This window comes from Elephantulus edwardii, unplaced genomic scaffold (assembly GCF_000299155.1).
Source record: "Elephantulus edwardii isolate Elephantulus edwardi_28Jun2011 unplaced genomic scaffold, EleEdw1.0 scaffold00028, whole genome shotgun sequence".
Classification (NCBI taxonomy): domain Eukaryota; kingdom Metazoa; phylum Chordata; class Mammalia; order Macroscelidea; family Macroscelididae; genus Elephantulus; species Elephantulus edwardii.
The window spans coordinates 13890101-13903399 of record NW_006399778.1 but is presented as its reverse complement, the minus strand read 5'-3'; the positions used below and the strand labels follow the sequence as shown (position 1 = coordinate 13903399).

The window sequence follows — 13299 nt, the reverse complement described above, 5'->3', positions numbered from 1 at the left end:
TGCAATTACTTGTTATGCTTGAGAGAGTTGGACAATGACTAAGGATGACAGAGAAGAACCGATGCCTTTGAATTTTGGCGTTGGAGAAGAGTCTTGAAGATAACATGGACTGCCAAGAAAATAAATCAATCTGTCTTGGAGAGGGTGAAACGAAGTTTCTCCTTGGAGGCTAGGATTCTGAAGCTCCATCTCACATACTTTGGGCATGTGGCCAGGATAGACTGGTCCTTGGAGAACATCATGCTTAGATCAGTGGAGGGACAGTGTAGGAAAGGAAGACACCGAATGAGATGGATTGATAGAGTTAAGTAAGACAATGGAGGTTGGTGTATCAAAATTAGTGAGACTGGCTCCGGACAGGGCAGGGTTCAGAGCTGCTGTACATAGGGGTTGCATGGGTCTCTGGCGACTCAAAAGCACATAACAACAATCAAAGATTAGTCTCTTATCTTGAAATCTTCACCAAGAAAATTATATTTATGGAACAATTTAATGTACCAAAAGACTTTAAGTTGTCAAGGATTTCATTCTACTTGGATCCACAATCAACAATCATGATAGTAGCAAACAAGAAATCAAAAGATATGTTGCATTAGGAAAATCTGTTGCCAAGGACCTCTTTAAAAAGCTAAAGAGCAACGATATCAGTTTAAAAATAAAGGTACACCTGACTCAGTATGGATGGTGAAGAGATTGAGATAGTTAACAGTTTTCGTTTACTTAGTTCCACAGTCAACACTCTTGGTAACAGCAGCCGGGAAATCAGGAGACGAATTGCATTGGGAAAGTCAGCTGTGAGGGACCTCTCAAGAGTACTGAAGAGCAATGATGTCAGGCTGGAGACTAAGGTGCGCCTGATCCAGGCTATAGTCTTCACAATTGCGTGCTATGGAAAAGAGAGTTGTGGACAGTGAACAGGGATGAGAGAAAGATAACTATGTCTTTGAGCTGTAGTGCTGGAGAAGAGTGTTGAATATACCACGGACTGCTAGGAGAACAAACAGGTTTGTCCTGGAGAGGGTGAAGCTGGAATGCTCCTTCGAGTCAAGGATTCTGAAGCTTCGTCTGCCATACTTTGGGCATGTTGCAAGGGGGGACTGATCCTTGGAGATGGACATCATGTTTGGGAGAGCGGAGGGATGGCGCAGGAGAGGAAGACCCGCGATGAGATGGATCAATTCTGTGAGTAGAATGGTGGGAATGAGTGTGTTTGAGACGGCGTGGTTGGCACACGATAGAACAGCGTTTAAAGCTCTTGTTCATAGGGTCACTATGAGTCACAAATGACTTGATGGCACGTAACACCACCACCTGACTCAAATCATGGTATTTTCAATTACTTCACATGCATTAGAAAGTTGGACAATGACTAAAAAAGACCAAAGAATTGTATGCCTTTGAGTAATCAGTACTCTACTGGCAAAAAGAACAAATCTGTCTTAAAAGAAGTGTAGCCAGAGTTCTCTACAAGAACTAAGTAAGGTGAAGCGCTATCTCACATACTTTGGAAATGTTATCAGGAGATGCCATACTTGGAAAAGTATGAAGTTAGTGAAAAAAGAGGAAGACTCCCAATGGGATGGACTGACACAGTCTGTAACCACAGACTTAAATACAGCAGATTGTGAGGATGACAAAGGACTGAAGGTTTCATTCTGTTTGTGCATATGGTGTCACTGTGAGTCTGTATTGACCAGACAGCACCTAACAACAAGAGCATCATGTGCAAAGACCTCTCTGCCTACCAAAGATTATTTGTCTCTATTAGATTAGTTAGAAAGTAAGGGGGAAAATCTTTAAACATCACATGCACTGAAAAAGATTTTCCATTTCAATTGGCTATTATCTTCCACTTACCAACACTCTTTTCAGTTGCATAGGCTTACCAAAACTAGAGAAATTAGCCCACTTAAAACAAAAATGTCTCTCGCTCCTTTCATTCTCATTCTGACAATGAAACTGATTTTAAATCTAGGAATAAACTAATTTAGTTACCTAGTTTAATGTTCAGCAAGCAAGCAAGGTTGTGTCATCTGCATAACGGAGATTGTTGATAGATCTTCCACCAATCCTGATGCCACAATTCTCCTCATAGAGCCCAGCCTCTCGGATAATCTGCTCTGCATACATGTTGAAAAGGTATGGAGACAGGATGCATCCCTGGCGTACACCCTTCCCTATTTTGAACCATGCAGTGTTACCCTGCTCTGTTCTGACTACTGCCTCTTGGTCCAAGTATAGGTTTCGTATTAGCACAATTAAATTATGCAGATGACACAACCTTGCTTGCTGAAACTGAGGAGGACCTCATGCACTTGTTGCGAAGGGTCAAGGACTGCAGCCTTCAGTATGGACTAAGGCTCAAAGTCAAGAAGACAAAGATTCTCGCCACTGGACCAATTGGCAGCGTCAGGATGGATGACAAAGAGATTGAGAGTGTTCACAGCTTCACTTTGCTCGGCTCCACAGTTAACACTCTTGGTACCAGCAGTCAGGAAATCAAAAAGCGTATCGCGATGGGAAAGTCTGCCCTTAGGGACCTCTCAAACGTACTCAGGAGCAACAGTGTCTCTCTGGAGACTAAGGTGCGCCTGATACAGGTCATGGTATTTGCAATCGCTTGTTATGCATCAGAGAGTTGGACAATGACTAGGGAGGACAGAAGGAGAATGGATGCTTTTGAGCTGTGGTGCTGGAGAAGGGTACTGAATGTACCCTGGACTGCCAGGAAAACAAACAGATCCATCTTGGAGAGGATTAAACCAAGCTGCTCCTTGGAGGCAAGGATTCTGGGGCTTCGTCTGACATACTTTGGACATGTTGCCAGGAGGGACGGGTCCTTGGAGAGGGACATCATGCTTGGGAGGGTTGAGGGACAGCGCAGGAGGGGAAGACCCTCTATGAGATGGATTGATTCGGTGACTGGGGTAATCGGGATGGGTGTGTCAGAGGCCGTGCGGTTGGTGCAGGATAGAGCGGGGTTTAGAGCTGTTGTGCATAGGGTCGCTATGAGTCTGAAACGACTCAATGGCACATAAAAACAACAACAACAGTTTAATGTTACCATATTGTGACTTAGTAAATCTTACTTCCCATCTCAGAAATGCGTAACCATCTTATGCAATAAGAGAATGTACTCTGAGGAAAAATAGCATAGAAAGAAAAGGGAGCAGTCTTGAGTTACACTTAGGATTTGTTTGTTGTTGTTGATGACTCATAGCGACCCTGTGAACAAAAGACCTGAATACAAAAGACTGAATAACTTTCATCATTTCTCCCCATTCGTAGAGTTTCCAGAGGCAAGCTATTTCGGAAGTGGCTACCACTCCTGCTTCCAAGCTTGTTTTAATCAGCGAGCTCCACCCAACACTGTCCACCATGGGTAACCATTATCATATTTGACACATCAGTGTCAATGTTTAGCATCACAGCTATGAGTTACCTCTGTACAGCAAATACACAGACCAGTGCTATTCCACTTAGAAGAATGTTTGACCAAAAACAATTAAAACCAAGCCTGAGGGCCAAAGATTAAAATCACCCACCTTTGGCTTGGTCGCATAACTTTCTATCCACTGAGACCCACAGAATTCTCTCTATGTTATGATTTGTTTAGGGTAACTAATAATAACATCAGTGAGAACTTAGATTTAAAAAGACTTTCAGGAATGGAAAAATAATAGACATATAGCCAAAGCGACATTGTCCTACTTCTTGATTTTTAAAACCAAGTGTTTATGAGTCAACTAGTAAAAATGCTATGCTTCCTGACCCCACCCTCATGCCCCAAGAAGCTGAAAACTACCAAAGGATTTTTAAAAAAAAAAAGTAAAAAGAGAGCATAAGGCAGAAAGGTAGGAAGGAAAAGCATAAAGAATTTTTAAGCAAATATAATACAAAGGACATTTAAAGGCAAAAATATGTTCTTTTTCTGGTTGATCAAGTTGTCTTTTCTAAACCATCTGCTTTATAAGAATAATGCCACTAATCTTGAAACACTGTCAAGAAACAGAAAATCTGAATCGTTTATATTCCGTAAAAAGTAAATGCACAGCAAAGTTCAAAACAAAACAGCAGCCAGTTAAGAAAAGCCTAATTTGACATCTAAGTAAAATAGTACAGGCCAGGATCTAGAAACATGGAACTCTGGTAGCCTGGAGGCAAGAAGCTGTGCTGCAATCCCTCTGAGGAAGAAAGAAGGGCAATCTCCTCCCATGCAATTAACTGCCTCTGAAAACCTGCCGGGAGGGTCAGCTATGGTTTCAGCTATGGTTTTGACTCAATGTACACAACAACAGATTTAAAGAGGGAGCAACATAAAAAGCTAAGGATTCATAGATAACATTTCTTTGTAAATTGTGCAAACTCCTAAAACCTTTTCTGCTCATCAAATTTCTAAACTCCCAAGTACAAAATCCATTTTTATTTCTCATACAAATATTACAATCATGCTTATTTATTAAAACAGAAAAATCCATTCTTTTTCTTTCTTACATGAATGTCACAAACATGTCTGTTGTACCAGAGAATGGTTAACATACACCAAAAAAAAAAAATAAAACATTAAAAGCTTTCTCTTAGATACGTCCCTCACACTTCTGACAAACTTGCTGTTGTTACTGTTGTTAGGTGCCATTGAGTCGAGCATGACTCACAGCAATCCTATGAACAACAGATCTGAAACCTGCCCTATCCTGTGCCGTTCTAACTATCTCCAACACATTGGAGTCCACTGCTACCATCACTGTTTCAATCTAAGAGATGGAAACACTAACTAGCTACAGAACTAATCTCACAATTGTTGGTGGGCTCTTTTTCTGTCTACAGCACATAAACTTTAAGAATATGGACATCAGTGCTTTCTATTCATGATTTTTAGGAAATGTCTATGTGATGCTTAATAAGGATATTGTGACCACCTTCCAAATAGGTCTCTTTGGCCTAAACTGTACCAGGAAACTAAGAGGCCAGAAGAGTCCAAAAAGAACTAGCCCAGGAAAAAGGAACTTTTTTAATTGATATTTTAATGAAAGTTTACAGAAAACTTGGATTTTCAGTAAATTCATTGTCGAAAAAGGAACTTTTTAAAAAAGAAAACTTATTCACAAAGAGTCAATCAAATGGTGGTTCAGTGACAACCATGCTCACTAGAATATCTTACAAAGAATTAATAAAGGAATTCTTTTCCATTTCACTTGAAACAGAAAGAAATATGTAGTTATCACACTAAGAAATCCTACACATGGCATATGCATGATTGTAGTGGTCCTAGCTCCACTCAAAGGAATTCTGGTGGCACAGTGCATTACATGTTGTGTAAACAGAAAGGTTGGTGTGGGGTTTGAATCCACAGCTGCTGAGAGATGAAGATGGACAGTGTCCTCCTGTTAAGAGCAAAAGCCACAGAAACCTGATGTAGGGTCACTATGAGCAGCATCAGCTTGAAAGCAGTGGGTTTAGATTTTGGTTAGACGCATTTTTGGTCTGGAAAAGTAATGGTTTTTAAAAGATTTCTCTCTTTTACCAACTAAGTCACTAATACAAAAAGCCAAGAAACTATTTGCACACAGAATCAATCTTTCCAGTTTAACAGAGATAAAAAGCAAGTGGGGGGGGGGGGGAGAAGAAGGGAAAGGACTATTATAACACATTGTTGTTGTTACCTACAATGGAGTTGGAACCAACCCATAGCTGGGTTTTCAGAGGCTGAAAGAAGAAAGGACATTGCCCATCTTTTTTCTGTGAAGTAGGAGTAGATTCAAACTGTGTGCCTTTGGACTGGCAGCAAAACTCTTTACTATTAAGCCACCAGATCTCATTATAATATAAGATCACTATTATAAAATACTAGCGAAAGATTTACAAACAGAAACAATTTCTTTTGGATGGTTACCAGAGATTGGAAGAGGAGAGGAGAATGAAAATTAATAAAGAAGAAAACCCACAGAATATTTCAATTTTTTCCTACTAAAAGGTAAGGGAACTCTAGTGGCCTAAGAAGTTGCACTGAAATCCCAAAGACACATGGTTCAAAGCTGTTCAATGGGAGAAACATGGGCAATCTCCTCCCACACAATTTACTGCCTCTGAAAACCCACAGGACGGTGAGCTATAGTCAGTTCCGACTCAAGGGCACACAACACCAACAAGTAAAAGACATGTTAACCACAAACTGTAGAAATGAAAATGATTTGCCTTTTTTCTTCTTCCAGACAACTAAAAGATATCTTCAAGAGTATGTGTACCAATTCATTATCAATTTATCACAAATACTGGTGAGTACTTAGGTTGCAATTGTTCGTCTCTAACTGAACAGAAGAAAACCAAAGATATACTAAACAATTAGTCCTAAGGACTGCACTATAATAAAAAAAAACCTCCAACTTCCAAAACCCTGAAACCAGAAGCACTAGGCAGTCCCCAGCTACCACCACTGATCATTGTAAAACAGATCACCCTAGGAGATCCTGGACAGATTGGGGTAAAGGTGACAGAAAAACAAACTTGAAAAAAAGCCAGGCAAAGTGGTATGGTAACTACGGCCTTTAGTCATGCTTCAAGCCAGGAACAAAAGTTTCAGGTTTAACTTTCAGTCAAAGAACAGAAAAGCCTATAGTGACTAATAACAAGAGGAAGTGCTCTCACCCTAGAACAACCAATCACATAAGATTAAAAGAGCATCATTTGCCCAAAGACAAAGCCTAGAAGGGAGGGAGGGAAAGAAAAATTACAGAGAAGAAGTGGGAAAAGTGCAAATAAATTGTGGGTATTGTAACTAATATTACAAAAGAAATGATGTATATGAATTGTTGTTGTTGACTGCCATCGAGCACAACTCACAGCAAATCTATGAACAAAAGACCTAATGATTTTCCATAACTATCGTTTCTCCAAATTCATAGTTTCCAGAGGCATGTGGTTTAGGAATCTGGTGTATGAACAGTTGAATGAAAAACCAATTAAGTGGGTAAACTTTCTCTCAAGCTACAATAAATAATTTATCACAAATAATTTGGCTATAAAGTTAAATTCAACAAATAGGGTTGGACCTGGGAATTTTTCCAGGTCTCTCTGTGTGTCGAAGTCACACGACCCACAGAAGTCAAACAATGTTAACTAAATGCATCCAGGCTGTTATACAGAAGATAAGAGTAACCATTAACCCGTTGCCACACACTTTTAAATTGAGACCATGCTTAGAAACACACTTTTTTTTTTGCTGTCATTTGTGGCAATGTGTTATGCAGAAAAGTAAACTGCAATGGGGTGGGGGTTGGGGGTGGAACAAAAATAGGGAGTGGAGGCCCCCTGGGTATAAAGGGAAAAAACAACATGTTAGGTACAAGAAAATTGTAGAAAATGAGAGCAATAACCATAAAACACCTATGATAGGAGTAGTCAAGAAATCAAAAGATGTGTTGCATTGGGGAAATGTGCTTTATAGGACCTCTCCAAAGTGCTAAAGAACAACAAAGTCAGTTTAAAGGCTAAGGTGCAGCATCTGACACAAGCCTCGGTCATTTCAACTGCTTCCTATGCATCTGAAAGTTGGACAACGAATAAAAAAGACCTAAGAAGAACCGAGCAATTGAACAAAGGGTTCTAAAGTGCAAGAGATGATGACGCTAGCACAGGATAAGACAGAGTTCAGATGTGTTGTTCATAGGATCACTGAGTCATACTCAACTTGAAATATGCCATCCTCAATATATGGATCCTCAATAAGAATCCTCCTTGGATCCATGGTTTTTCCAATCACCTACTTTGCATCTGAAAGCTGGACAATAAATGTCAGGAGTAGAATCAATGTATTTGAGTTGTGGTGTTGGAGCAAAGTGCTGACTATCCCCCACAGACAGCCAAAAGAACAGATACGTCTTGGAGCAAGTATAAACAGAATGTTCTTTGGGTGCAAAGACAGTAAAACTTTACCTCACATACTTAGGGAATGTTGCTAAGAAAGGCAAAAAGGGCATCATCATGCTTGGAAGGTGGAGGGTAGGCCAAAGAATGTAAGACCTTCAACCAGATAAATTGATACAGTGACTGCAGCAATAGGCTCAAGTGTGTCAGAGATGATGAGCATGGGAGAGCATATGATAGGGTTCAGAGAGATCTGCTGTTAGTAAAATCACTGTAAGTAGCACTTGACTTGATGGCACCTAACAACCTAAAAGAAATGATGCTTTTGAAGTGTTTTGAAGATGACTGACCACTGCATGATCTTAAAAAAAAAATTGTCTCAGAGAATTGTCTCAAACACGGTGTTTTTTAGAAGGAAGGATGGTGTAATTTTATCTCGTATATTTTAAGCATACTATCAGAAGGAGCTAGACCTTGGAAAAAGGCATCACGATGGGGTAAGCAGTGAGTCAGGAAGAGAGAGCAAGACAATCAACAAGATGGACTGACACTGACTGTTAAGAGTGGGCTTGTGCATGTCAGAGACTGTGAAGATGGTGCAGGAAAAGGGAAAGTTCAGATTCCTTACAGGGGTGCTATGAGATGCAGTCAACCTGACAGCATACAACAACTCAGGCTGCTTCACTGTTGTATTTCAAAAAGCAATGGTCTGGAATATAAGATGTATGGAAGAATACCAACAAATGACTTTATAACCTACTAAGCTCATGTATGATCTTAAAAAAAAGCAACTAATCTAAAAAAGAGTGGAACATTGTTAAATTTAAGTAACATGATCAGTATAATTCAGAAAAAATACTCATTCAAATGTTCTTAAAGGACAGAAAAAAGGCTATATTTATATTGTATTATCTCCGGCACTTGTGTACATCTTCGGAAGGTTCTTGATCTAGTGATTACATAGGACAATCCACCTGAAAAATCACCTGTGCAGACACCAAATCTATTCAAACAAAATATAATTATTCAAACAAACAAAAGCCCCATCTGCAAAGTATTAAAAAACCCTAACAAAACACAATAATAAACAATTATTAATAATTATAATTATTAATTCTTAAGCCAATGGGTCTCCCTTAAGTAACAAAGTAAACCATGCCTAACTTTGTGGATAATATTTAGGTGTACCTGTGTTGGCATAAAGCTAAAAAAGGCCCAATAAGCAAATGAGTTGCTAAGGAAACTTTGGCTAGCAAAAAACCCTAAGAACAAATTGGTTTTACAAGACTATTACTATGGACATAGCAAAACAACAGCATTATTTATAAAAAGCCTACTCTAACCAGAATGTGTCTTGATTAAGCTTGTGCTCTGTTCTGCTACCATCTTTGTCTGCACTCGACTCTCACAATCTAAGAATTTCTGTACAAAAAGAAAAATCCATGAAAAAGATTCTGAAGATATTTTAATGACGTTGGGCAAAGAAAGAAAAGACCGACCCTTCTTAAATAATGACCTGTTTTTAATCAGAGATGTTTATAGTGAGTATGTACAGTTAAGTGCCGCGTAAAAAAAGAAAAGTCATCACTGGTAACTAGTGGCTTGAGCCGCAGAAACAGCACGTGCCGCCAGTGATTATAACACCGTGGGGAGACCGTTATTAAATTATGTGGCAGATGACCAATTTAAAAGCCCCAACTCCGCTCCCGCCTCTTGTCAGGCTCGGGGCGGGGGTGTCAGCGCCAGCGAGAAATGCACACTCATCAACGCCTGACCTTAAGACCAGGGCAGTCAGGGCGACGCTCCTCTGAGAGCACGAAGCACCTCAAAGTCACATCGCAAACGGGTCCCGCCCAGCGCTTCCTCAAAACTTTTTCTGGGGAAGGGAAACTGAGGCACAGATGATCTGCAATGACTGCTGGAACCCCAGACAAGCTTCCGTCTCTCAAGGCCAGTGAGTCCCACAGGCACGGCCGGGGTGACAGGGGTCCCCCGAGAGGCTGGAGGCGGCTCAGGACGCTGATCCCCACGCTCGGGCACCTCCCCTCCCCCTCTCTGCTCCCGCCCCGCGGCGGCCGCCGCCCGGTACCTCTCGATGACGGAGGCCACCAGCTGCGGCAACTCCTTCATCTCAAAGGCGGAGTAGGAAGCGGACAGCAGGGGCCGCACTGCCACCTCCCAGCCCGGGGTCGAGTCGGGCCCCTCTGCCGAGGCCCCGAGCGTCGGCGCCCCTGCCGCCGCCGCAGTCGCCTCTTCGCCGCCGCCGCTCGTCGCCATCTTTCGTCGTACTACTGCGGCTCCCTCCCGGGGTTTGCCACCGGCTCAGCACCTCCCCCCCGGGAAGGAGCGGAAGTGACGACACCTAACGTCAGACTGCGCGACCCAGTCGCTGACCAAAATACGACACGCTTCTCGCTTTTTCTCATCTAGGCGGCTGGGTGGGGCCGAGGTGCTGTGCGTGCGCAGAGTGTAGCTCCTCAAAGACGGAGCACGGATCTCTGCGCATGCGCATGAAGAGTACTTTGTGAAGGTGGGAGACCTGAGTCAGGTTCTAGAGGCAGTACCTGTGCAGTGGCTATGGCATCTGCGTTCCTTTAACAAGTCCAAAGTATTAGGGAGCTCTGTGGCTTGTTGTTGTTATGTGCCGTCGCGACTCATAGCGACCCTATGTACAACAGCCCTAAACCCTGCTGTGTCCTGTGCCAGGCTCACAGTCTCAGACACACCTACCCCCATTACCCCAGTCACTAATCAATCCATCTCATCGAGGGTCTTCCTCTCCTGCGCTGTCCCTCCACCCTCCCAAGCATGACGTCCTTCTCCAAGGATTGGACCCTCCTTGCAACATGTCCAAAATATGTCAGATGAAGCTTCAGAATCCTTGCCTCCAAAGAGCAGCCTGGTTTAAGTCTCTCCAGGTTGAACCTTTTTGTCTTCTTAGCAGTCCATGGTATATTCAGTACTCTTCTCCAGCACCACAGCTCAAAGGCATCAATTCCCCTTTTATCCTCCCTAGTCATTGTCCAGCTCTTTGATGCATATTGCAAAGACCGTGGTCTGTATCAGACACAACTTTGTCTCCAGAGTGACATCATTGCTCTTCAATACTTTGGCGAGCTCCCTAACAGCAGATTTTCCCATCGCAGTACGTCTTTTAATTTCCTGGCTGCTGATGCCAAGAGTGTTGACTCTGGAGCCAAGCAAGTTGTAAGGAATTGCGCTACCCACACAAAAGCACGAGATTCTGATCCACTAGCTGCTCTGCGAGAGAAAGATGGGTCATCTCCTTCCCTAAAGGATTAACTGCTTCTGAAAACCCGCTGAAGGGCCACCTATCTATCTACTTGAAGGCACACAACAGGCATCAGCAAACATGATGACTGAGGTCCGGAACGACTAAGAACAAAGAGGCCAAACTATACTCTTGTCCACCCTTAATGCTTCCACCATATTAACAGTTCTACTGCTGTACTAAACTCAAGTATGACAGCACGATATAGAGCTTTTTCTCCTCACATCACCTCTCGCAGTTACGTTAATCACTATTTTTATTCGCTCTCAAATTCTTTCTCGATAACCCTCAGCCAGGTTGTTTGGGTTTGTTTGTTTTTTATTGCTGGTTGCCCTCCAGTCAATTTTGAGTGTTCAATGAGCCAGTTCAGACTCCAAGCTATACTGTGACAAACAATCCTTGAACACGGGGTGAGGGAGTTTGAACAGCGTGGGCCCGTTTTTTAGGCAACAATTTACCGTTTTACTGTGTTTAAAATATCGTTTGTTTCACATATCATTTATTGGAGTGTCAAAAAGCGTCACAACTCGAGTTCAAAACAACGTTGTTTTTATGTGTCATTGACAACGATTCATAGCGACCCAGTGAACAATGGCTTTGAACCTTGCTCTATCCTGAGCCAACATCACCATCTATGACACACCTGATTCCATTGTCACAGTTGCTATATCAATCCATCTTATGCAAGGTTTCCCTCTCTTGTGCTGACCCTCCCCCCTTTGCAAGCGTGATGTTCTTCTCCAAGGACTGGCCCTCCCTAACATGTCCAAAGTACCTGAAACAGGCAGAGTTTTAAAATCCTTGCCTCCAAGGAGCAACCTGGTTTTACCCTTTCCAGGACAAAACATGTTTCTTCTCTTGGTAGTTCACTGTATGTTCAATATTCCTCTCCAGCACCACAACTCAAAGACACTGATTCTTCTTCTGTCATTCTTCATCAGTGTCTGGCTTTCAGATGCACAGCAAGTGATTGAGATGACCATGGCCTGATCCAGACACACCTTAGTCTCTAGACTGATATTGTTGCTCTTTCGTACTCTGGAGAGGTCCCTGACAGCATATTTTCCCAATGCATCTCATCTTCTGACTTGTGGATTTGAGCAAGATGAACAATTGTTGTTGTTAAGTGTCGTCGAGTTGTAGACCACTCATAGAGCCCCTATGAACGAAAACCCTGAACACTTGTACAACTTTAGTTGTTTCTCCATCTTCATAGATGAACAATAGAGAACAAAATAAATCCAAATGGTTAAAGGCAGTATTGTTTAGGGTCAACTGTAAATTATATGAACAGTGAATGCACCAGCGATCATTACTCCTAACTCTAAGAAATCACCTTTACAACAGAATGAAATAGTGCGGCGTTCTATGGATCTTCACAATCATTGCTGCATTTGCATTATTGCAGCCACTGTGTGACTCCCTTTCAATAGCCTTCCTCTCTCTTTTTTTCTTAATTCAGAGCCTCTATGTACTTGTGGGAGAAAGGACAATCAACTCCTATACAATTCACAGCCTCTGAAAACCCGCTGGATGATCAGCTATGAGTTGCTTCCGGCTCAACAGCATATAAGAACAACTTATCTAGCATGATGTCCTCCAGAAACAGTTGCTTCATGATAACCTCCTAAGTGGGTACCAGTCCCACCAGCCTCACTTCTGAGGCACACTCAGTAATCCAACACCACAATCTAAATGCATCAATTCTTGAGTTTCCCTTCTTCATTTTCCAGCTTTCACATTCATATGAAGCAGCTGAAAACATTCAGTTTTAGGCAAACCTTTGGATGAGTGGTAAGAAGTTATGCGGCCATCCCCAAAGGCACATGGTTCCATTCCACCATCTGTTCCTCAGGAGAAAGATAGGCAATGTACTCCTGTGCAATTTACTGCCTCTGAAAAGCCACTGAAGGGTCAGCTATGTGTCTATTTGGATTTTACATCGCATAACATTATATCTAGTCTGTCATAATCTGGGAGCTCTAAAACTTGTCCACAATGGGTAACCCTTGTGGCATTTGGCACACTAATGGTATAGCTTTCAGTATCACAGCAACACCCATTATCTCAGTACAGCAAATAGACAGATAAGTGCTGTACTAATTAGAACAATGTTTACCCCAAACAAAACAAACTGACAATTT

General features: G+C 42.0%; 1 protein-coding gene across 1 annotated transcript in view; it reads right to left on the bottom strand.

Moving 5' to 3' along the window:
• The window catches only part of UBR4 (ubiquitin protein ligase E3 component n-recognin 4), a 155047-nt gene extending 144904 nt beyond the window's left edge, over positions 1-10143 (bottom strand). The window contains exon 1 of the mRNA XM_006883594.1: positions 9953-10143. Within this exon, the coding sequence (XP_006883656.1) occupies positions 9953-10140 (188 nt within the window). The 5' untranslated portion in view covers positions 10141-10143. The remainder of the gene's footprint in view (positions 1-9952) is intronic.
• Between the last annotated feature and the right edge of the window lie 3156 nt (positions 10144-13299).